The sequence below is a fragment of the Thamnophis elegans genome, chromosome 7 (genome assembly GCF_009769535.1).
Source record: "Thamnophis elegans isolate rThaEle1 chromosome 7, rThaEle1.pri, whole genome shotgun sequence".
Lineage (NCBI taxonomy): Eukaryota > Metazoa > Chordata > Lepidosauria > Squamata > Colubridae > Thamnophis > Thamnophis elegans.
In genome coordinates, this window is record NC_045547.1 from 14,634,729 (window position 1) to 14,660,845 (window position 26,117).

The 26,117-nt window shown below is 37.2% G+C and overlaps 1 protein-coding gene across 3 annotated transcripts; it reads right to left on the minus strand.

Annotated features, from left to right (window-relative positions):
* Positions 1-2,584: 2,584 nt before the first annotated feature.
* On the minus strand, positions 2,585-25,334 carry BCL2L13 (BCL2 like 13). 3 transcript variants are annotated; one of them, XM_032221483.1, is made up of 7 exons: positions 25,226-25,334; positions 21,967-22,148; positions 19,512-19,613; positions 17,593-17,749; positions 13,149-13,218; positions 11,941-12,084; positions 2,585-3,867 (listed from the first exon to the last, which is right to left on the minus strand). In XM_032221483.1, the coding sequence occupies exons 2-7, from the start codon at positions 22,085-22,087 to the stop codon at positions 3,058-3,060; spliced, it is 1,404 nt and encodes a 467-aa protein (XP_032077374.1). In that variant the 5' UTR covers positions 22,088-22,148; positions 25,226-25,334; the 3' UTR covers positions 2,585-3,057. The 3 variants fall into 3 exon arrangements, with proteins under 3 accessions (XP_032077374.1, XP_032077373.1, XP_032077375.1); XM_032221482.1 differs by lacking the exon at positions 25,226-25,334 and adding an exon at positions 25,137-25,211; XM_032221484.1 differs by lacking the exon at positions 25,226-25,334 and adding an exon at positions 25,017-25,039.
* Between the last annotated feature and the right edge of the window lie 783 nt (positions 25,335-26,117).

The following is a 26,117-nucleotide window of genomic DNA, read 5'->3' on the forward strand; positions in this document are numbered from 1 at the left end:
GTTGATTGGTTGAGATATTGGATCATTTGAATGAGCATAGCTATAACTCTAAGTAATCATCCTGGAAATGAAAGAGAAGGTATCTCGGGTGTCCAGTCTGTTACCTTCTGTTCAAATAGACACGGCTGAAATCAGACAAAATGCATTGATATTTAAACTTACACAGATTACAGGTAGTCCTCGACTAATAAAGAGTTCAAAATCTGTTACTGAGACATTCGTTAAGTGAGTTTCACCCTATTTTACAATTGTTCTTACCACAGTTCTTAAGTGAATCATTGCAGTTGTTAAGTGAATCTGGCTTCCGCGTTGACTTTGCTTTGTCAGGTCACAAAAGGTCATCACATGATCCTAGGACACTGCAACCCTCATAAATATGAGTCACTCTCCAAGTGTCTGAATTTTGATCATGTGACCATGGGGATGCTGCAACAGTCATAATGTGAAAAATCATACGTCACTTTTTCCTAGTACTGTTGTGACTTCAGTCACTAAATGAATTGTTGTATGTCGAGGATTATCTGTATTTCCTCCGTAATTTACTGTAGAAATCAATGTAAGTTTATTTCAGAGGATGAAGATAGAGGATAAACTGCAGCTGAAATCTATACCAACCTTTCAGTGACAATGCTTGTATCAGAACACAATTATTCAATATCAGTTTCCTCCCCCCCCCCCCCATTTTTAAAAAAGTAATTTGTGGTTACAGCTAGATTTTTGATTTTGGGGCAAAAAACAAAGGGAAAAAAGAGTTAAATCCCACTGGAACATACTGAGGCACTTCATTCTGAAATATTCCCAATAAGGAGTACTATGGAAAAGTGCAAGTATATTTAAACAAGACTTCCTTGTAAATCCCTATATATTACACCAAGTGTTCTATAGTATATGAACACAAATGTTTATAGATGTAGCCTCTCATACATGCATACTGACTAGAGATGGGGTATAACAAACACTACCAACTCTATCAAATTTGATTTTTTTTAAATAGTAGGTTTAGTGGGAAAGAGAAGAGGAAATTGTAGCTCATCCCCAAAATGTGGCTGTTGCCATGTTACTGTTCAAGTAAAAACCCGTGATACTATGTTACCAATGACAATGTCACCAGCAGAGCTTTCCAACACACACAAAATAACAATTTGACATAAATGATCGATTTTATTTTTTTTCCTGGGCCCAATTATAGCTGATGGAATAAAAAGAAATCGTCTACACATAGAAAGGTGTTACCTGAAAAGTTACATGAGCAATACAAGACATGGTTTCAAATCATTATTTTTTTTCCTCCAGTGGCCAGGAAACTGGAAATTGGAAACAAATACCGTTTCATGTCTATGGACATTCTCAATCATCCAGGTCATGACTGCCCCAAAGGTGGTTTTTCCAAAAGGCAGCTGGATTTTCTTGGGTATTTTTTCCCTTGAAAATGTTTTGTTCTGATCCAAGAACTGAAGAAGCTTGGCTAAGAAGCAAAATGTTATCAAAAGGGGAAAAACCAGAAAGTCCAGTTGCTTTTTGGAAAAAAGCACCCTTGAGACAAATGCTATTTCAGTTAACTGCGGAGTCATTTCCTTGAAGATTTTGAATTCATTATAACGATAAGGGTAAGCTAAGGGGTCCAATCTTGCAACTGAATTAACAAATCAGATTTTAATCTATAAATAATCAGATTTTAATGTATTCAATACTGGAATTTCATAGGGCCATACTGCTTCAGGTTTAGATACAAAAAGTGTTTGGGAACTTGCAGAAGTGTACCACAGCACCTGTTTTCAACTTTCTAAAGCAACTTATCTTTTTCTGAGAAACAGCAAATATACAAGGCAATCATTCATATTGCTTTAAAGAGTTGCAGACAAGTCTTCTATTTATATCTCCCGCATTTTGAAACACAATTTTGAATTAAATCTGTAGAAGCAGTACTCAATGTACGACTATAACGGAGCCCAAAATTTATGTTGCTAAGCAAAACAGTTGAGTTTTGCTCCATTTTATGACCTTTCTTGCCATGATTGCTAAGTGAATGACTGCAGTTAGGTTAGTAAATTGTGAGTAAGTGAATCTTGATTCCATTGACTTTGCTTGTCAGAAGGTTGCAAAAGGTGATCACATGACCCCATGACATTGCAACCGTCATAAATACATGCTTGCTGCCAAGCACCCAAATTTTGATCACATGATCCTGGGGATACTGTAATGGTCATAAGTGTGAAAAAATGGTCATAAGTCACTTTTCCCAGTACCATTGTAACTTTGAACGGTCACTAAACAAATGGTTGTCAGGCCGAGGACTGCCTATACAGTATTCAACTCTTGACCTTGTACTTTTTTGCTTATTACATGGAAATATTTTCTTCTTTTGCATTCATCAAAATAGTGGTAGATGCTTGCATGAAAGGAGTGCATCTTTGATAACTAAACTGACATGATAAAGCTGGATGAATGAGGGGATAGGGACAGAAACACAACAATAGCAGATCACAAAAACGCCTAATGTACAATGATGAAAAAAATAACCATTACCTTTCTCCAAAATGCATTATACTTTCATCCTTACATGGAAGGCTTTCATTTCCTAGCTTTAGGGGTTTAATCATAAAATTTGGGAGCAATGCAGTACCTGAGGAAGCCGAGACAAAAAGATACGAAGTAGCCTCATGCTACATGATTAGAGAACCTCTCATTCAAGAGGTGGAGGTGAACAAAGAAGCTGCAATGGCAGCTACATAAAGAAATTCTCCAGGGTTAACAATTAACTTTTCCATTGCCCTGGGATTTCATGATCCGATTTCCAGTGTATAAGCAACCTTCCCCACCCCAATTTTTTCAGATATATTGAGATACTTAGATGTGCAAGGGTGTTCCAATATTACCCCTATAATTAAAGAGGAAGATCCAGTCCCAGGCCACTAAAAACATGATTGTCCTAGAATTAGCAGTAAACTCATGTCCCACCTTCCTGTCACGTTACACAGATTTCTCATTAACAGGAGGCATAGCAAATCTTAAGTCAATGCAACCAATTCAGACAGTATCTCTTAAGAGAACAGCTGACTACTTCTTCCTCAGGGTCAGCACTACACCTACTGCAACAGCCAGGATCGCTACTGCAGCTGCCCCACCGTAGAGCAGAAGCGATTTGCCTTCTGGCAAAAGAATGGGTTTCTCCTCTCCATCCGGGGACTTTTCTTCAGAATAGCTCTCCCTCGGTAGTTTTGCTGCTTCTTCTGGCAGCTGTATTTTCTCAGGCTTGGGGGAAGCCTTTTCACTTGAAGGAGTTAGTTGTTTGGCAGTTTTACTCAACATCAATGGTTCAGGATCAGGATATTCCACTGCGCTCCCCTCTTTGTGGCCCTCGGTGGGCAACGGTGCAGAAGGGCGTAGTCTTTTAATCAACAAGCTTTCAGCCTCAGACTCCATTTTCGGCAAGGCAGCTGGGACTTCTGGCAAGCTCAATTTTTTAGCCCTTGCTTGCACGCCCATTTCCGACACTGCTGCCTCCTCAACACTCTCTTGTATCTCTTCCTTTTCAACATGTACAATATCTGAATTGGAAGAGTTGTTTTCACTCCTTTCTTCACCGCCTTCATTGCTGTCCAAGCTTTTCACTTCTTCAGGATCCATAGCTACTTGCTGCCACGACTCGGGCCCCAACGAAACTGGCAGGCTCTCTGTATGCCAGCTCTGGCTGGCCGACAAAGAAACAGGTAAGCTCTCCGACTGCCAAGATGTTGTTACTGTGGGTGACTCAGGTGGGCTCACCTGGCCTGAGTTGTCACTAGTTAGGATGTAGATGTCATTACTGTCTTCAGCAATGATTCCGTGGAATTCTTCCTCTTCAGAATCCAAACTGAAAACAGTTCCCTGGGTGGAGGGGAAAGGAGCAGACATCAAAACCATCAGAGTTCAGAAAATATATTTTTAAGCAATATATATTATTTAACAACTAGAGGAATCTGAAGCACTGGTAGTGCTCGCTTGGCATCCCAGAAGTCCTGATGGTCATTCGGTGAGGACTGAACCATATTTAGATGAAGATCTCAAGCTTCCCCAGCCTTGTGCAGATGAGGCCTGGCAGACTTCCACAGTTGCCTCTGCTTCAACTCTCCCCGCTCACATCTTCCCTCCTCATCTCTTCCCTTTTGGCCACCCCACTGCCTCCCTCTGACCTTCACTGTCTCCTTCCTCCCACTGCTGGCCCAGGATGCAGGCACTGGGCGAAGCTGCAGCCAAGGGATGTGGGTAGCAAGCACAACAGACCCTTGTCTGCCAAAGGGTCACTGAGCCCAGCCAAGGAGGAAGCGGTAGAATGGAGCTAGTGGAGAAGGCAGGATGGTGGGTGCAGGCAGAGGTTCCCTGGGAAAAAATATCAGCAAGCCACTGCTTCATCACTGCCCCATCTCCTCTGCTAGCTCAACCCTTGCACAGGCCAGCAGAGGGAAGAAGATGGCAACGGTCAGCTAGGAATGGCAGGGGTGGGTGACTGTAGTAGAGTGGAGATAGGGGGAGACAGCAGGTGGGAGAATTGAAGTGCTGCACTTGTAAATGAGGCTGTTTTTTTTTTAATCATGTGACTAACAGGAGCACTGCAACCACTTCAAGCACTGGCTAACAATTTATCATTCATTCAGCGCCATCAGAATTCTAAATAGTCACTGGGCAAATTATTGTTAAGAAAAGTATGCAGTAGCACTTACTGGTATTAACAACCATGTTCTGAATTTTAATAAACAAATTAGAAGAAAACAGTAATGTTACTACTGAATAAAAATTTAGGCCAATTTATATTCAAAGAGAAAGTGATAAAACTTTGGAACAGTTTTTTACATTGTAATGCGTTTATGCAAACTCCATGATACAGCATTTAAAAGTAAGAATAACTTATTTGTTCTACTTGGGTCAGTACCAGATTTCAAAATCGACCATGTTTTCATTCTATTTACCGATCAACACATTTTAAGAGTTTTATTGGGTACCAGGATTAGAAAAATGCAATAATAATACTCAAATGCTTTAGCTGAAAAAACAAAAGCAGGTTAAGTATTTGAATCTCAGCACACAGCTTCAACGAGCTAGGAACATAGCTGGATTGGTTAGAAATCCTTCGGTAGACTTTAAAGCAAAATTATCTTTTCCTAAGCTTACAGTGCTGCCCTCCACTGTTCATATGCAATCCTAAAAAATAAAATCTCAATTTGTCCAAGATATTTCCAATATATACTATGTGCATATGTATTTACCTTCCACAAATGCACATCTTTGCCCAGCTCTACAATCTAATACCTTCCAAAATTAACAATAAACTCATGATCAAACAAAAAAAGTAATGTTTCCTATTTATTTTTTCCCCAATTCTAGAAACCTATTATAAAATGTCATCATAGCTTTAAAATGTTTGAATTAAGAAGACTTAACTAATTATTATGCCAATGTAGAAAAATAAGCTAAATAAACAGACTATGCAGTCTTGTTTGCCATTAGGACAGAAACATTCATCCATTATTCAGGGAAAGCTTTTAGAACTTCCACCGACGGCCACTTTTCACATCCATCCATCTGTGCTAATAGAATGTAGCACATTCAGACAGTTGCACTGGGACTGGCCGGCAGCCATCCAGCAAGCATTTATTTGCAAATCCCCTATCATTCCTTTTCAGTGATCAAGTTGTCATATGGGCTGAATGGTCTACTAGAGAAAAGTTCATGTTATTCACTCATGAACGGTTCCTTTTCCTCTGCACTCTACATGTTTCCAGGCTGGCTTGCTCTACTCCCACCCTTGCTTCGACACAGAAAAACATAAAATGAAAGACGTGCGCAGTAGCATTTATAATTGTGAAAGCACCTTGTAGGAAAAAGTTCCCATATTCTCTACTTTAGGACATGGCACATGGTACAATATCTCACAAAAAGAGGTTCCATAGGCAGTTAAAAGTTTGCTGGGGAATCTAGAGCCTTTTCTACAAAAATATGCCTACAGTTTAGATCATTAAAATATGTGTACAACCCATGTACATGAAATGTAAAGCTGAGTAATTTAATGCAAATTATATTCTTGAGCTCATAGAAGAAAGTTGTGCAGTTCTTCCATTTCAGTTAAAGCTGCATCATAGGCTACAGAAATCTTTTATAAGTATAAAATGAACCAAACCGCAGGCTTTTTATTGTCTCTAAGATGCCAGTAAAACACAATACTGCATCCAAAGATGCCCACGGTAATGATGCTATCTATCAAACGCAAAAAAATATTTGTAGACTCCAGCGTTCAACTGTAACTTAACTGACTATCAGCAAGAGCCAGTAGGATCAGATGTGGGTCATATCCATGCGTTTACATAACCATATTATTGTTGTTTCATTTATTTTCCCTGCACCTTCATTTGTTGTTATTTATTTTAGATCCTATATTACATTTTTTACCTCAACGTTTTATGTTTTTAGTATTGCTAATCAACATTTCTTTATAAAAATGGATGTAAGGACAATTAAAAAAAGCATAAATATTGTATTTTTAAAAAGCAATATCCAATATCAGGTTGCCTTATTAGAATTTTCTAAGCAATTTCAGAAGTGCTGTAATCAAGAATAAGAGTGATAAAACATGAGGAATATCTAAATTTATTTAATATTTGCAAGTCATCGTACTAGAAAAAGGATGTTTTCATCTAAGTTTGTGCAAGGATAAGCTTTAATATAGACTTCTTTTTGTCAAATGCGATATATCAAGCTGATCAAAATCTTCCATTTTAAATCACTGTGGTGAAAGAAAGAACTAAAATAAATCAATCCCTGAAAAACAGGAATAGCTATTGGAAATATGTAGTATAAAATATTTCATATGCCAAATGAAAGTCAGGTTTCATACCAATTGTTTCATAACAATATACTAATTTTCCTGAGATAAGTATCTCATTTCCATAGCCAAATTAAATCTGAGTGCATATTATTATTATTCTACTAAGTGCACACTATCATATCTAAATATTTTCAAAGTATATTGCTATCTTGCTTTAGCATTACCTCTAATATTTTTGCTGTGTCATTTAGAGTCAAAAATCTTAATATTAAGTCTCAAAAAACTCATAGTATTGTTAGACCCTGGAAAGTAACACAGATAGAAATAGGAATCAAACAATTATGGTTTAAGTAGAAAATAAATGTTCTGCTTATAATTTAATCATCAAAAATTTAAACACTGCCAATTTTGGAACCTAAACAAACTAAAGTAACACACCATATTTAACAATCAACCATACAATCATGTACCAGTGAAGGAATCTTTCTGATCATTCTATGAACTTTCTCATCCAAAAACAAAAAAATACTGAATTATGCACTGACAATTCAATTTGGTCTTTTAAATTCAAATATATTTTAAGATAGATTTTAATGATGCAAAGATCTGAAAAGCAATACAACCCACAAGTAGATAGATACCTAGTAGAAAAATAATGTTCAAGTAACAATATTTAGTCATTTTCACTCCTGTGATAATTCTCACATGTCCTTTTCCAAAAGTCTATGCAGCACTGAAAATGAGGAAAAGGGTGATATTTAAAGCATATATCACCTTAGTGGAAAAACCTTACCTAAGCTTACTGTTCCTATTCTGCAGTTTTCCAAGAGAAGCTTCTCATGAAACAGATGCTGCCCACAGAGGAGAGAGAGAGAGAATGGAATAAGGGAAAGGGAGTGAACATACATCAGCTAGTGCCTTAATACTGCTTTGGGGCATCTGTGAAGCTAAGCTGCTGCCAAATTAAAGTGGACATTTTTAATTTAACCCATGGAGAAATACTAAACCTTTCCCTTTTTAAAAACTGCTTACAAAATAACCTTTGTCTATAAAAATGCTAAAGGGCTGGTCTCTATCTTATTAAAAACATACATTTCATCTCTGAAAATATTTGCATACTACCTTAAGAAAAACAAGATGAATGAGTCAACAGAAATCACTCCCCTTCTCTGCTTTTTAAAATCTATATAAAGTTTGGTAACAGAGTGGATTAGTGGACACATTAATTTAGGTCAATATCTACAGCTTACATAGACATGACTGAATTGCAACTAAGTCTCCATTGCCCTTCAATATGTAGAAATAGTTTTAAAATCTTAATGCTGGTTTATCCTCATTGCTGACTGTTTCTCACCCTTTATGCAACTGTTATTTTGGTTCAAAAAATTAAAAGCAAAGCATTTCCCTATAAAGAAACCAATTACAAAGAAAACAAAATGAGTGTATTGTCCATCTTCTGTGAGCTGGGACCAATTCTCATTGACCTATGATTCCTTCCTTGTCAATTGAAATTAGTTAAGCATGTGGAAAGTACTTGTAGAAATAGTCTGATTTGTTTACTTTTTATATCACCACACTTCCAATAGACTCTTGGGGTACACAGCCTAAAACCATTTATTTTGGTATCTTAAGATACTAAAATCCTACTATCATAGGCATCTCCAATAAAATATAACTATTAAAAGGTCCTTTAAATAGCATTTCTGACTACCCTTCTAAATATCAGCACACAATAGGGAATGCCGCTGAAAAAGCTCCTGACCCTTTCCATCTTTTGCTGAGAAAAAACCTTCAACTTCCCCATATGTGACATTTAAACTGAATAATTATGTTGTATTTCAAGATGGTCCTTAAAGTACTTGGTCCAAGCCATCTAGGCCATCATAGGTCAAAAATGGCACTTTGAACTGTACCTGAAAGCTTACTGTAACCAATGCAGAATCTGTAACACTGGTGTTATGAGAAGCAGTTCTTGCCTACCAATAAGTGAACTACTGTGTTTTGTCACCAACTGCAGCTTCCTAGTAGAGCAACTTGAAATAATTTATACAGAAGGTGACAAGGTCATGAAATCACTGTTATCAGGAAAGGCATATTAGACATTGCTGAACAAGTCTCTCTGGCCATGGCCTACAACTATATATATCTAATAATAGCTGAGGGTATAGTTTGACAATTTTCCATGTTGTGAGTCTACATCTTCAGAAAGTGTTACCTCATCACATTACCAATGGAGCAGACAGAAAATTAAATATCATATCAGGCCCAAAAAACCAAGAACAGCACATGGTGTTACTTCTGAGTAGTTTCTTTAGTGTTGTTTGCCTACAGACAGAATCTTACTAGACTAAATCAACTATCTGCATCACTACAGATATGCTCTGGGAATTACTAGGAATCGTCCATCCTTGCCCTCTTCCTGCCTACCAGACATTCTCCATCTCCAATGTCTCTTTGTCCTCTGAGAAAGAGCTCTCCTGTCCTGCAACCCCAGACAACATTCCACCACAGTTGGGTTTTTGCATAAACAGCAATTTAGTCTTGCTTGGATTCAGCTTCCCCTAGTTTCTTCCATTCAGAACTCAACAGCCCCTATATGAGGGATCAACAGTTCCACTGCATCAGTGGCCTGGCCCAAAGTGAAGACCTAAGAAAATGTCAAAAGATAATGAGAAAAAAGAAAAGTCCCACAGCAATCCGCATTTGGCACAATCTCCAAACCAACTTCTCTCTTCTCACGCTAACTACTAAAACTCCCATTTAGGAAGGAATAGAACTGCTACATCAGCACCACCACTAAGCCTCACAGAAAGTCCAAAAGGTTTAGTAATGATAGTCAATTCAGAAGGATTGATTCCACCTCAGTCCTTGAATTGAAGCAAGATTTGCTCCTTTTTTCTATTCCAACATTAATTTCAGCATTTCTAAACAGCACTATTATTTTAAAGTATTAATTTACAGAAGTGTTTTAGCAAAAGTAGTTATATGCAAAAGGCTTTAATAGTTTCAAAATTTCTGTGAAGCAGTTTATGTCTTTCAGGCATCCAACGTTTTATGAGAACAAAAAAAAGTGTTTGGAGCAGATGACAGCTTACTCCTTTTCCAGTTAACTAAACTTGACAAAGTTGTCCAGATGCTTAAAGCCCAAGTGATAATAACATCTGTGTGCCTTGTTTATGCTTTGGCTCTATTAGCTCTTTATCTTACATCCATCCATGCTGCTACAGATGCAGACTAACTCAGCAATGTTGGAAAAGGATTATCTTTAACTACAAGATGAGGCTTTTAAGACCAGAGCTCTTCTGAAGAGTCTGTCTGACTTGCTAGCTATCCATCCCAGTATAAACAGCCAGTTCATAAAGACTTTAAGCAACCCTTGTATTTGAGTGAATGACTAAGATTTAATAATTAAAATAATTAAAGCAAAATAATTATAAAAAGGGTTCCACAGTAGTTTCCTAACTTTTTAGAAGTAGAATTTCCTAAATTTTCATGAACAGCTATGTAGTATACCACAAATATAGATAAATATATATCAAATATATTGAGGAATGAAAGCGACCTGTAAGCCCATCAAAATGAATTATTGAATGGGAGATATAACTGGACAATTACACATTCACACATCTTAATCATTTAACCACATACGGGAAGTCCGTACAATCCCAATGACAGCCAGAACTCCCTTCACTAAGTGATGTGGTTGCTAAATGATTTGTAAGTCAAGAACTGCCTGGATGGCTAAAATGTCTTACAAGGGACCTACAGCTGATGAAATACAGCTCTGAATTACTCACTTCCACTCCAATAGCAATTGAGTATATCATCTAATTGAAGATTTATACTGCATTTAGTAAATTAGTTTAATGCTAAATTTTAGTGACCACGCAGATTTTCTCTGGTATGATTTGTCTCTTTGGGGTCCTCCAATGGCGAACCTAAAATAGTCATACTGTGAACCACAGCATGATTTGCTCCTGTTGGAAATAGTGTATGCCCTGCATTTATATGCTCTGCATCTCTCCAACCATATGTGGAAAAACTAGCAGACATTAGGATTGTTAAAATAGTATATTGGCTGCCTAATAATTCCACTGTTAATTATGGCATGGACATACAAGCAAGCCCAACGTTTATTTGCTCGCCAAAAGCAAACTGGAAGCTAACTTTCATTAAATTTAAATTTAAGATTGTAGCTGGATATATGAATCCTCCTTCATATTTCAAGGCTACTTCAAAAAATGAAATTCTAAATCATTTGTTACACCAAGACATGGGGAAATGGGGGAAGGGGAGAGAATGAGAAAGAAAAGTATAACAAATCAAATAGAACATAACCTACATAATAACATAATCTATATTATCAAATAAAGAGGGGTTTTAAAACTACTTGCAGATAATTTCACTAATCCCAGATTAATTCTGTTTAAATCTAGTGTTGTTTTGCCTCCCAGTAGGGAATAATCTGGATACCCTCAGCTCCACTTCACAACTTTTCCAAAAATAGAAGAGAAAAAGGAGGAAATGAACTGTATGTTTCAAGCGGGCTTCATTATATACTCAACTTTACTTTAAATAACATTTTAAATGAAACGGATTTCTTGCAAAACAATTACTATCCAGATTTTAGAAGGGTAATTTCCTAATATTTAATGGTTAATAAAATTGAGGAAAGAAAATCTTATGATGCTTAAAAGAAAATACTATTAAACCAAGGAGTTTTCCGCTCAGAACAGTATAAATATCAAATGTAAAAAGGGGGAGGAAAATTCCAGAAAATATCAATCATTAATTAGAAAATAAAAAATGAGAAATAATTTATAGAATTTATCACATTTACAAAAGTTTAGTATAAATGGATAAAATGGAATTGCTTCTTGCTGTTTGATACTTCTTCCAAAATCTGAAGATTATATTAGGTTAAACTCCACAAGAAAAAAATGGATTTAGGAATAAGCTTTGTCTCATGTAGAGACCAGTGAGAATTTTAAAGCCAGTTTTAACAAAATCTTTGATTGTTCTCTGCTATTTTCAAAAGAAGGGCTTATATGCTTTATCACGGTTAAATGTTAAAGCCATTGTCACACTGAAATAAACATATTCTGAAGCTGTTATTTCAGAAGAAATATTATCTGTCTTACCCATCCACCTTGCTGGATGATGTAATCTGCAACATAATCTTCAAGGTAGGTTACTCCAAAGTTCAGAAGTGCACCAAGTGGTTCTTGGCCCCGTTTGGTCAGCTCTACCAAGAACCTCTGAAGAATCACCAGGGGAACTAAAACCTAGAGAAAGTAAGGACAAGGAACTCTAATATTGTGGCTTAATGGCAACATTTTCTACATTTAAAGCATTTTATGCATGTGATGCATTTGTGTGTGGGTATACAGTATTCATGCAAACATATCCAGTATATTTATATGAAGACAAATCCATCAAAAATATACATATATTATTTATAAGAGGAGTAAAAGTTAATACCTCAACATGTTCAAATCTGAAAGAATATTAGAATAATACTCAATGGAATACTGGTCCATTATGTTATGTTCAGAATGCTAATTTATCTCATAATACGTTTCTTTATTAATTGCTTATCAAAATTAAGCTTTAAAAAAAAAACATCTAGCATTTCCTCCAGGCATTTGTTTTGAGTTTTGCAGGATTATTGGGTTAAAAGTATCCCCCGTTTTAAGATTACTAAATGGAAAGAAGAGTTGGGCTATGTCTAATCAAAATATTTCTGACACTTTAACCTAGCTAGATGACTTCTCCAGTCATTTTATGAAGAAAATGAAAGAATATTGCCCCAAAGTTGTTTCATTTGTTTTCTGCCCTTAATACAATGAGGTAGGTGAAAGCTACAGCCAATTTACAGTTATTGGGTTAGAAAGCAATGCTAATATTTCTTTGTTGCTAAGGCAGTAGATTGAAAGCCTTGCCTTTAAAAAAATAATGCTACTGGAATCAAACAAAACCTTTTCTGGATCACAATTTTTTGTTTGCATTATTGATTTGTTTATCCTTCTTATCACCTACTCAAATGTCTTCAAGCTTCATATACATGCATTAATATGCACTGTAAACAAAACATATTAAATATGTAATGTATTTAGTCAAAAACAATTATTTTTTCCAACTAATTATTAGTGAATCGGAGTTGTCTCAAAGAAGATGTCCCTGAAAAGGAATGAATGCTGCAGACATCACTTGCTAGCCAAGTTAAATAAATCTGTCTGTCCATCCATCCTGAATTTAACTATGAATTAAGAAATTGGGTATTTTATGTTTCAACTGGCACTAACTCAATATCCACCGAAAGGTTTTAAAAAGTGAGCTGGTCATTTACCTTGCTCCATCCACTAGCATGACTTGCTGCTTCCTGCGTCCTCTCTTTATATTCCTGATAATTCAGTGGTCTGAATGAGAGAAACCAAAAGGGAAGATAATGAAACTAAAAAAAGGTAAAAATATAACATTTTGCATGATATCTGTATACTACTAAACTAACTGTATTAACCCAATCAAAAGGGCCAAAGCAGTTCTTTGGTTTCAAGAAGTTGTTCCAATCTATTAACAGCTTAAACCACACAACTGATAAAAATTATACAGACTTTGAAAAGCAAACAGCAAAAGCCTAACACCTTGTTAATCAAATTTTGCCACGCTTCATGTCTTGAACAGGTGTCAAATGCTCTCCACTCATAAATGGACATTGTCAGAAACCTAAATATTTTAATTTGCACCCCATCATTTTTATATAGAATTCAGGGTGCAATGACTGCCTAAGAAAAGTTAAATAGTTCACAAGTGTCTTTTTACACTCATCAGGAAAAAATCGGAAGACTCAAATTCTGTTTTTAATATATGGTATTTTATGTAACCTAGATTGAATTAGCCACAGTTAAAATCTATATTTAACTACTATACACTCTAGTTCATTAAAAATCAAGTTCAAATTGTGTATTTAGAAGCAGACTTATTTACCTTCCTCAGAGAAGTCAAATTTTCTGATTTGTATGATAAATCACAGATACAATTTAATAATAGAAGCAAACAAATTCAAACTCTTCCAATCATTTACATTTCTGTTATAAAATGGATATAATTCTGCAAGCAGCTTAATTTTATTACTTCTATAATATTAACCATCCCACCACATTGTTTTCAAGGTTCTCACAGAATGACCAGTTCATGATAACATATAGAATCTTCCCAAGTATCAGACATGCTCCCTCGTATGAAGATAGGGACAATTCCCACCTCTAGTTTCCCACAATTCTTTTTTTTTTCTCTACAATACAGAAATTTTTAACCAGACCAACAGTATTTCTTCCATGCTACAGAATGCAATTCATTTTGCCCCAAGGATTTAAACTCATTCAAAATAAACAAGCATGTCTTGATTGTATTTTTGTTAACTTCCAATTTCTATTCTGACTCCTTGTACTAAGCTTCACAACATTCCTATGGAAAGACAACAATCTCATAGTATAGGAATAATATAATACATGAGTGAACAAAGTGTTTCAGTTGGGACATTTTCTACTTAGAGCAATCAGTTATCAATTTAAATTCCACCATTGCTGTGAGTCACTTTAACCGATACTGAATTTGGATTCAGTTAACTAGCAATAGCAGTTAGACTTATATACCGCTTCATAGGGCTTTCAGCCCTCTCTAAGCGGTTTACAGAGTCAGCATATTGCACCCAACAACAATCCGGGTCCTCATTTTACCCACCTTGGAAGGATGGAAGGCTGAGCCAACCCTGAGCCAGTGAGATTTGAACAGCCGAACTGCAGAACTGCAGTCAGTTGAAGTAGCCTGCAGTGCTGCATTTAACCACTGCGCCACCTTGGCTCCTTAGATAAATCTAACATGGCATTACTACAGTTATGGCTCCCAACTTGTAGTTTGATAGGACCTTCTTCTGGAATATTTTTCTAGTTTCCTAGTCTAGCCTTCTGTCCTGTGACTTCCTCCTGAGTTCTCCTCTAATAACTCTGACATTGCTTAGATTTTCCATATCAACCAAGTTTGGATAAGTGTTGCATCACCTGTAACATATTTAATAGGTCCAGTCCTAATTAAAATAAACGAAGTTTACAGTGTCACCTACTATGTGTCCCAGATTATCTGGACTTCCATAATTTAATTATAACATCTAGTTGACATTAAAAAATGAAATATTTAGCACTATGTTATAGCATAATTGCTATTTTTCCAACATAGGGCTTTATGGAATACCGCAGAACATCATTTTCAGCTGTGGGAAGTATTTTTCTGACCAACTGTATGTTTTTCAGAAATTCTTTTTCTAATTTATGGAGATTGGCTGTATTACAGGTAGTCCTCAGATAACAATAGCAATTGGGACAGGAATTTCCATCACTAACCGATGTGCTCATAAACTATGATCTCATGTGACTGCATCACTTAATGACAGCAATCCTGGCAGTCTTTGTTGTTGTCATTAAGCAAGGACTGTTAAGTGAGGACTTCATGTGACTACAATGTAGGAAGAGGCACTGAAATTGTGTCCCAGACAAGCAAGCCATCAGGTGAGAGACATAGGCAGGTACAGTGGGTGGGTACTACTAAGCGGGTGGACCCTATGAAATATGAATTCTCCATGCCACTTGGGGCTCCTCGAGAGAAAAAAACAACAGGAGCAACCTGTGACCTCCTGCCAACTTCCCAACTGATTTTGCTCGTGGGAAGGTGGCAGAGAATCTTGCAAAGGGCACTTACATCATCAGAGAATGCTGCAACCACTACAATTGCAAATTGGTTGCCAAGTGCTAGAATTGCAATCACAAAAACACAGAGATGTGTGCCAGCTGCATGTTTAAAGACTGATCAAAAGTCCCTCTTACATAGCAGCAACATAACTTGCTGACCAAGTGGCACATTATCTTTACTTTTAAAAACTTTTTCCTAGAAACAATTTATGAAGAATGCTAACCTAATTACAATATTTAGCATATCTTAGCACATATTACTGAGAACTTAGTGAGAGAAATAAATTGCCAGTTATACTGCATAAATATCAAACTACAGTTTATTATGCAATAGCTACTATATATCAAAATACTAGAGGCAGGCGTTTGCTGTCGTCAACAAACTGACAGAAAGTATATATACTCATCTGAAATCTGTCAAGTGGCTACTATATTGTAAATCACAAAGAGCCATTTGGAAGTGAGCAGAATATAAATGAGTGTTTCTTCACTCCAGTGACAATATCAGCCAATGATTCTATTGTGATTTATTTATGTACCTGATTTTAAATGAACAATGCTAATAGAGAATTACCCTAAAGTAATTTGCATGACGAAAAACAAATCACTATAAAATGGAAAACTTTGTTGATTATCTGTTCTTAAATGCAATAGCGTTTCTCAAATTTTACATATCATATTTTTCAGGATAATCAGAGAAATCTCAACTATAAATCTTCCAGTGCCATATTTGGTTCTATAGATGCTTTATAGGCTGCAAAGCTTGTTTAAGAAAGACAATAGTTTTTCTAGATAGAATAAAACTCCAATGCCTTTTAAAATTATTTCTTTTATAAATTACTGCAGTTTGAAATTCCTCACACTGCTGTATCTACCTCACAGAGCAAAATAAAATGGAATTGAATTTGTAATCTATAATATTATATAACACAGAGGGGCTATCACATAGAGCAAGTTATTGTGATACTCTTTATCTTATGTTAACATTCATAATATTAACAAAATGAAGGCCTGGCATTACATATCAATTTTTTCAACAACCCAATCAAAGTACAACCAGTGTACTTTATCTGATCATGCTTTGCTTTCTGAAACTAATTTGCCAACTTGTTATAACTTCTTTAATAAAGTTAGATAAAGACATTGGGACAGGAAAAGAAAACCAACAAGTATGTACTATATAATGGGTTCTTGTATATGTAAAGTTTAATAGAACATTTTGATGACCATACTCCATTACCATTGTTTATACCTGATCTATGCAAGCATAAGAAACTGATATGTAGTGTAGTTTTAGCAAAGGTATCAATTTCCTACCTAACATTAACACATATTGCTGACCTACATTACAGCAAGTTCCACTTTTCTACTTGATACCTTATTAAATGTCAGGAATGCTTCCCCTATGAAAATAGAGAAGCAATTTTAATAGAAAATGTGCACCCACTATGTATTTGGCAACATTTGTGGTTCTAAAATACAAAGGTATCAGTATTAGCCCTACAGTATAGCATCCAGTATTGAATATTTGGGATGAAGGACTCATCAAATATGAATAATAACCTGCTTTTTAAAAATATAAACAATGCTGCGTTTCAATGGTTAGATGCTCTAGACATTGATATTTGAACATAGATCTTTTAAACGTTTATATTTTACTGGATTGTACTAATCTAGTTTATGTATGTATGTATGTATGTATGTATGTATGTATGTATGTATGTACGTACGTACGTACGTATACATACATACATATATTGCTAGACCATGTATGATATGCCATATGTTAATAAATAAATAACCTTTAATTTTGTTGGACACTGGGTATGAAAAATGTGCTTTCTTTGTGTTGGATCAAAATTCCAGGTTTAAATAATAGAAGCAGTGCTAGTTCATTTCCTACAATAATCAGCAAGCACATACTTTTGAGAGCAAGTCAATTAAAGTAACAAAAAGCTGTAGCAAATTTCAGTCACATCAGCATTATCAAAATTGTGAGAATTTTAAGAGCAAGTACCTTCCTGCTGAGCAAAGCAAATGAGAACTCACTTGCTAAGTAGGATCTCTAATGCCTTTTCAAGAGGTTCTTTCAATTCTTGGAATACTTTCTCTCCAAGATGAGCTAAGCAGTCTTCAATTGAAGTCTCTGGGTTTGCAGGACTAAATACTGGAGATGTGTGGCAGTCAAAGCCAGTTGTAGTGAAAGCTGAAAATAAACAGAATTCATTTAGCAAGGATTTAAATCACAAGTGAAAACAATATATTATAAAAAGAGGAATTCATTAAAGTGTACATTATTAAGAATAAACTCAGGAAGAATGCAATAAAGGCACAGAAAAATCAGAGGTAACCCATCATATATTACCAAAATAAACAGAGTAATAATACGTAGGATTTCTATTTTTCTTCATGCCCGCTCAACCTCCAATGAAAATTGTCAAAACAGGTAATTTACAGTATTTTTGGAGTATAAGACGCACCGAGTATAAGACACACCAAGGTTTTGAAGAGGCAATTTTTTTAAAAAAGTAGGTAGGTAGATAAAGGGAAAGAAAGAGAGAGAAATACAGTAGGTAGGGAGGGAGAGAATAGGTAGGTAGGTAGATAGAGGCATAGAGAGAGAGAGAGGGAGAAATAAAGTAGGTAGGTAGGTAGAGGGAGGGAGAGAGAGAGAGAACCACAGTAGGTAGGTAGGTACCGTGTTTCCCTGAAAATACGACCTGTCCTGAAACTGAAGCCTTGCCACATTTTTCGTGTGGGCAAAAACATACTGTATATACTCGAGTATAAGCCTAGTTTTTCAGCCTACTTTTTGGGCTGAAAAAAGCCGCCTCGGCTTATACTCGAGTCAGTGAAAAATTTGCCCGAAATGGAGGAGAAAAAGGGGGGGGGCCATGCCGCTGGGTGACACTCGTGAATGGCCCAGTGCCCCTGTGAGTTTCCCCTCCCTCTGTGTCAGTTTGCCGCGCAGCGCGCACCGCACCATCCCCCCTCCTCACGTTCTAATGTAATGCAGGGCTGTCTTACGATTCCCCTTCCTCCCCCTCCTGCCGCTCTGCAACGATGTCCCACCTCCTCCTTGTTATGGCAAGCAGCCACATAGCGATGTCCCACCTCCTCTGGTACAGTGATCCAATGATAGGAATCACTGTGCCGTGTGTCATAGGAGGCGGGACATCGCTCCCGCGGCTGCACGGGACATCATCATCACAGCGGGACATCAGCATCATGAGGTGAGTGAAGTATTTCATTGAATACACCGCTAGTTTACTGTTTTTCTTTGAAATAAATATTCAAAAACATTATTGGTATCTATTTTTATTTTTGAAATTTACCGGTAGCTGCTGCATTTCCCACCCTAGGCTTATACTCGAGTCAATAACTTTTCCAGTTTTTTTTGTGGTAAAATTAGGTGCCTCGGCTTATATTCGGGTCGGCCTATACTCGAGTATATACGGTAAGTCCACCCCCCAAAATAAGCCCCCTGGACAATCCCCCCCTCCAGCCAGGCAGAGCACTGCTCGCCGACCTAGTGGTATCCCGAAAGTGCCAAGCCACAGGAGCAAGGTGGGGGGCAAAGGCGCTCGCATTGCTTGATGCTTTCGGGGTACTGCTAGGTCGGTCAGTGGCGCTGTGCCCAGCTGAAGAGGGGAGGTTGCCGGGCAGCTGCTCTCGTTACGAAGGGGCGGGGCTTCGGGAAGGCATAAAAAGCTGTATTCGATGTATAAGACGCACCCAGATTTTCAGCCTCTTTTTTGAGGAAAAAAGGTGCATCTTATACTCCAAAAAATACAGTAAATCTTGTTGGATTTTACCTTTATATCAAATATTTCAAAAACTATGATTAACTATGATTAGCTATGAAATCATGGTAGTGATGTTTGTTTTAAGAGTCCCTCCTCTGGGAACAAGGAAAAATACCCTTTTGTAGTATTAGTAATATAGGAAGTATACCAATATGTACAGACCTTCCAAAATTTCTTCATCAAGATGTTTTAATTCTTCCTCAATTTCGGCTTTAACTTTCTCCAAGATCTCTTTTTCTACAGCTTGTGAAAACGTAGATGGATCTGTGCATGGATGAATAGCAAAAATCAATCACTAGTACATATATTTGCACTAAAGCAAATGTACTCTATTTTATCATAAACTTAGAAAGTCAAGATTGTGTACTTAATACATAGAAAAATTGAAGCAAACTTTTCAAATAGCAAAGCATAACTGAAGAAAATTAATCATAAGGAACACTAGACCTATTATTGAATCCCTTTACATTAGTGGGATAGTGCTGTAAATACATATTTAATAATGGGAACTGGAAGAAAATTAAGACTAATTAAAGTAGCATCTTTGGGGGTCATTACCTATAAATACCTGCAAAGCTGATATTTAATTTCCTGGAATATTATTTATTTTATCTTTATTTATTATTAAATTATTATGCCATCCATCTCACCAAGGAAACTCTAGGCAGCTTAGAGTCCTACAATTAAATGCTGTATTAAAAATTAAAACAATAAATAAGAACCAGTCAGGTAAAATTCAGTTAATCAAGACAGAAAGGAAGGGAGAAATGTGTGCATGGGGAAAAGGTGGGGTCTGACTAACTTCATTAACCAACTCCAAGATAGCACTGGACAATTGGGGCTCCAGGTCAGCTGGCAGAACCAGATCTTCAAGCCCTTCCGAAAGGCCAGAAGGAAGGGTGTAGATCTCATCTCGGGGAGAGGGGGGTCAGGATGTTCTAGAGGGCAGGTGCCACAGCAGAAAAGGCTCTTCTCCTGGACTGTCAACCGAACTTCCTTGACCCTGTAGTATGCCTTTTCTGCCAACTTGGGTGCGGCAGACTAATCCCATCAGGATGAGCTGGTTTCTCAGATAACCTGGACTCATGCCACAAAGGGCAGGGTGTTGCCATTAAGGACTTCCAATACCTTGAATTGGACCCAGAAGCAAAATGGCAATCAGTGCAGCTCACAACAACTGTGTAACATGGGCTGCCCTAGTGGCACCAAGAACAGCTGTGTTCTATATCAGCTGAAGATTCCAGATACTCTTCAAGGGCAGCTCCATGTGGAGTGTGCTGCAATAGTCCAACTGAAGAAGAGGACTTAAGTGACTGAGCGCAGGGACATTCTTAGAATAATGCACTTATCAATTCTTAGAATAGTTTTATTTATATTTACTATTTAAATACTCTCTTAACTAGAATATTTTACTATTGTTATTTTTTTCTTCTTATTCATAAAGCTGTTTGCAGAAGAAAAACATGCTCCCCACCTCTAGAAAATTAAAGTGAAAGCTTCACTAATCCAAGTGAAACTTTGATTGCCACAGACTGGTGCATAAATGGCAGTATCTCATTGCGCAAAAGGCTTTTTTTTTTTTTTGCTACGAAGAAGGAACACTGATTCTTATGTAACTAGAAATTTCTACTTCCATTTTAGGAGGTCAGTGAGAAGACTGAGGCCACAAAGTACCCTTTTTCCATCATGGCACCAATGCGCTAGGAAAGTTTTCCTCTAGAACACAGATTGGCTCCTCAGTAGCTGACTTCTGGAAGTTACTAAAGATCAAACTTTTCTGCAGGACCTTTAAGAAATGGCCATCAGCATTTGGATGTTTATTCATTCATTCATGTCCCAAAGGTGTTTTTTCAGAAGGCAACTGGACTTTCCTGTTTTTTGTTTTGAGGATGTTTCACTTCTCATCCAAGAAGCTTCTTCAACTCTGATAATCTCTACAGACATTCATTCATTCATTCATTCATTATTTGTGCATTAATTGCTGTTTTTGGTTATGAACCTGAGGCGTTCTATTCTTTACGTGTTATTGTATTTTGCTATGTTATCTGCTGCCATGATTCTGTAAAGATTTGGCACCATACAGGTAAAATAATATATAGATCAACATGCCCTGTTTTCAGGGGTTTATAAAATTTCCTCTTCTTATTGTAGGGCAGAACTAAAGTAACATTCACATGCACAATACTGTCCACAAAACTGGAAATGAACTGTTACTGTTCCAGAATTGTTTGATGGTTCACGTGTACAAAATATGTATTAAGGATATTTGTTCTATAGAGATAAAGCTAACTCTTACTACCATAAATTATTTAATAAGTTACATATTACTCATATGCTTAACATTTGGAATTAGTATTAAAATTAATACTAATTAAGCATTAGTATTTATGTATTATTATTTATTAAAAGTATCATTTTTTTATTTATTAGAACTAGAATTAAAACCCTTTCAAATATACACAATGCTACTTAAGTTAAAAATATCAATAACTAGCTTTTTTTCTCAGCACCAGGCTTTGGTGTATTATTTTATCATTCAGTAAAACAGTGTTCACAATTTACATTTTTAAAATTCCATTTATTACATATTTAACTGCAGCTGACCTGAATATCTTACCTTGAGTGGACAGAGAGGGCTGTTCCTGAGGCTTTTCCTGTGACAAGAGACCCAAATAACTGAGGACAACGTATTTTGTTTCATAATGAAAACCTACAGGTACAGCAGTAGAGGATGCCATTGAGTTGGCTTCCAAAGTTCCGTACGATTATGGCCCACGTAATGTTTTTTTCGTTTATAATCTAAGGAAAAATATAAATTTAATTTTTGAAATTTGCAACCATATCCTGATTATTTACATAAGCATAATTATGTCAGCAAACTTTTATTATTATACTGCAGGTTCACATATCAACATAAATTACCTAAGGAAATAAAAGTTATATAAACTTTATAGCAAATTGTCAAATCGATCATTACATGTATTTTTGGATCACCTGACTTGTTGTTAGGACTTGTGAAAAAAGATCTTGGAATAGCAGTAATAGACTGCAAACTGAATATGACTCATAGGTGTGACAATGGTTTAGAAAAAGCAAGTGCAATGTTAGGTTACATTTAAAAAAGTATTTTATTCTGCATTGGTCAGACTTTATTCTACTGTAAAATCCTCTACAGATTGACATAACTTTACTAAGCTTCTTGCCTGAATAACATAACAAGAAATTCCATCACAGATTTCTGTTTAGAAATTGATAAACAGGAAAAACATACAAGTAGTATGAAAGTCACTTTTTATGTTTACTATTTCTAATATTCAAATTTTCTTATTGTGTTTTTTAAAAAACTGTAATAACATAAAATATAGAAGGATTGGAAAAAATGAGCATTCAGTTCAAATAGCCTTCTTGGAAATATATAAGCAACTTGAGATCTGAAATGGTCCTTGGCAAAGAATATTAGTGGATTTCCTAATTTGGTGACTTGTACCTATACCAGTCTCTAAAATAATACTTCATTACAGAAATTGTAATAGATTATATTACGGTCCTTGTAGATGAATAAATGTCTTTCCCCACTTGCCTTTTAATACTGTACAATGTATAAAGATAAATCCAATCTGGCCATGTTTGTCATTCTATCGCTTATTTTACAGAAGCAGTTTTTAGATGCAGATGTTCCTACCATAATTTATACTATAAAATATGCAAATAAATTGATCAGCTGTCTATTTTTCTATAGGAAGTAAGTTAGTAAAATGTTTGCAGCTTTAATCTAGTATGACTGCTTTCTCTTCTAGCCCTTAAAGCAGATGTTATCTTTTTCCTGGAAATGTGTATCTATCCTCCACATATAGACTGTGGGTTTTAGCCTCACCTTAACATGAAGTTAGTTGAGTGACCTCTTATTAGTCATTCTCTTTCAACCCTAGAAGGCAGTCAATGGCAAACGGTTTGTGAAATCTTGCTAAGAAAACTGCATGGACTAGTCCAGTCAGTTGCCAGGCATCAACACTGACTTGAAGGCATGCATAAACATATGTGCACACACACACTTAACCATTTCATGACACACTAGTAGTCCTAAATTAATGACAATAATTGGGACTCCAATTTTTGTCCCTATATGTGATTGTAAAGCAAAATGCCATGTAACCACATGACTTAATGGTCAGTCATTTGAGTTTAAACCAAAAATCATGGATAATCAGATCAACAACTCCAGATGTTGAAGAGTTCCAATACCCAAATAATTCACTCAATTACTGTAAGTGAAAAAAATACCTATCTGCTAGTTCTGTTTAATAGTGTATATAATTTTCCTATTACTACATGACTATATAAAGCTAATTATTATGAATGAATGTGAGGTAGACAAAAAAACCCTTTAATGTCTAAAGGATCAATTTAAATCTATCAAACACTTTGAGATATCTGTTGCATGTTTTACAATGATTGTAAAATGATTTGTTACAATCCCAACAAATTTGGGGATGTTACAAAATGACAACAATAGGGAAAATGTCCAATCACAAAAATATCCATTCATAAGAAAGCAAATATATGAAGTTACCTCCTGCAACACCTCTAGATTTTTTAACTCATTTCTTCTCGGGATAGGTGGTCTTACTGTTCTATAGATATCATTTTTATTTAGGCTGAGCATGACAACTCAGCCTCTAGTTCATTCAAAACTTTATACCCACATTCAGTTATCAAGTCACAAACAGAAGTCCTCTTGGTTTTGTTCCTTTTCTACCCAAGCATTTTTTTTTGCCTGCAAGAGTGTTCTGTATCCCAACTGATTATTTTGGTCAATTATTTTGTGCTTTCTCCAAATGGGCTAGCGTTATTATAGAGAGTAAGGAAGATTATTTTTACATAAATGTGAAAGAATTGTTATTTAGGCAAAAGGGAAGAGGAGGGAGTACAAGGAGGAAATCAGCAAACTCAGACTTGGAAAGTTCTGTTATTATGGCCAATAAATTTCTTTCTTTCTTTCTTTTTGGTGGTTTCTTGGTCTGGTCTACCTGGAGGCCTTGATTAATGGTTAACAGTTACCTCTGCAAAGGTATGTACTGTATTTCCAGCATAATTACAAGGATATCCCACCAACTGATTCTGTCTCTGCCAGACAAAAACTTTTAGGCCACAATTGTTTTTAATCTTTGTGGCAGGCAAAACAGGAACCAGAGCTGTCCCATCAGCCCACGAAGTGGACCCTACCACCCCCGTAAACGGACCATAGACCATGTACTCCCTTTTTCCATTCCCTTTTAAGTGGAGAAAGACACGGGGGGGGGGGGGGCTGCAGCTCACAGAAACATTGAAGGGAGCAAGAGGAGTCAGCCCCGCCCTTCCCACCGAGGCCCACTGAAGGCACCAAGGCCAGGCCAATTTCCACCTTGCTGAGACCTAAACGATGCTCCCCACACCCTCAGCACAGAACCGTGACTACTAAACCCATGCTCCCCAGCCAACTCCGAGGAGACCGGGGGGGGGGGGACACAAAGAGATGGAAAGGAAGCGTTTGGTGACTCGGAAGGGGGTGGGGGAGAGACACAGCGGCCCTCGTGGGGCGAGCTGAGTAAAAGTGGGGAGGGGGAACCGGGAAAAGGGGGGGAGAGAAAGGGAGGAAGATGATAAGGGAGTCCCCCCTCTCCAACGCACCTCCGTATCAGGGCTCCGACCTCCCATCACGGCCTCCCTCGCCCCCTCCCTTCACCCCCCTTGAGCGCGCAACTAACCACCCAGCACCCTCGACCAAAGAGGAACCACGCGCGAACGAACCCTGAGGCGGCTTTTCCTTCCACTCCCCTTCTGGGAAGTGAACGGAGGTGGGGGGGGGGTGAGGCTTTCCTGAACGTTGGGCTTCTTACCTGAGTCTCGCGAGGATAAGACCAATTTGAAAAAGAAAAAAAAAAGGAGGCAGAGGTCAAAGCGAGGGAGGGCGCGCGACGCTCCCTCGAAAGTGACCCTTGCCGCCTGTCGGTGCTGCGCGCGCAGCAACGTCCTCCCCTCCCCTCCGCCTCCGCCTGCCACTCCTCCAGAAAAAGCAGCAGCCGCAGCCGCCATGCCGGGCGAGGGCAGAAGAAGGGTTTTTGAAGGCGGCGGGCGCGCAACGAGGGCGCGTGACGTCACCCGTGACGTACGGAGGAGGTGACTAAGCGGATTCACGCCGCGACCTCGGCTTAAGCGAGAGGATTTTTGAGATCGACGTGATTAAACGCCCGGACCTAGAGATAGAAAAATATAGAGTTGTACGGTGTGGTAATTCTTGTTTTTTCCCCCATAATTTCAGCGAGCCAGCTTCATACTTGGACGATTTATTTGTGTATTTCACCGTTTTTGTAACCTATTCCTACCTATAGATTTTGTTCCGTGAACAACAAGGTGCAAACGCAGTATAGAAGCTAAAAGAAAAGATATGCAATTAATACACACGCACACATGAACGACACTGCTAGTGTTGTTCATGTGTGCGTGTGTATTAATTGCATATCTTTTCTTCTGCACAATTTCTGCACAATTGTTGTAAACCAATTTTTCTTAAACTTGACAATATTAAGGGGTTTGGACTTCAAATCCCAGAATTCTCCAACCACCATGGTTGAAACCAGGTATCTTAAAGTTGCCAAATGTGATATTATTAACTATTTGGAATACAAAGCTACTCAGACCTACAGAAGCAAGACGTCTGAGTCCCAGGTTATCTTCTAGCCTATGGTCTCCTAGATGTCATTGTCTCTTCAACCCTCCAGTTTGGGGAAG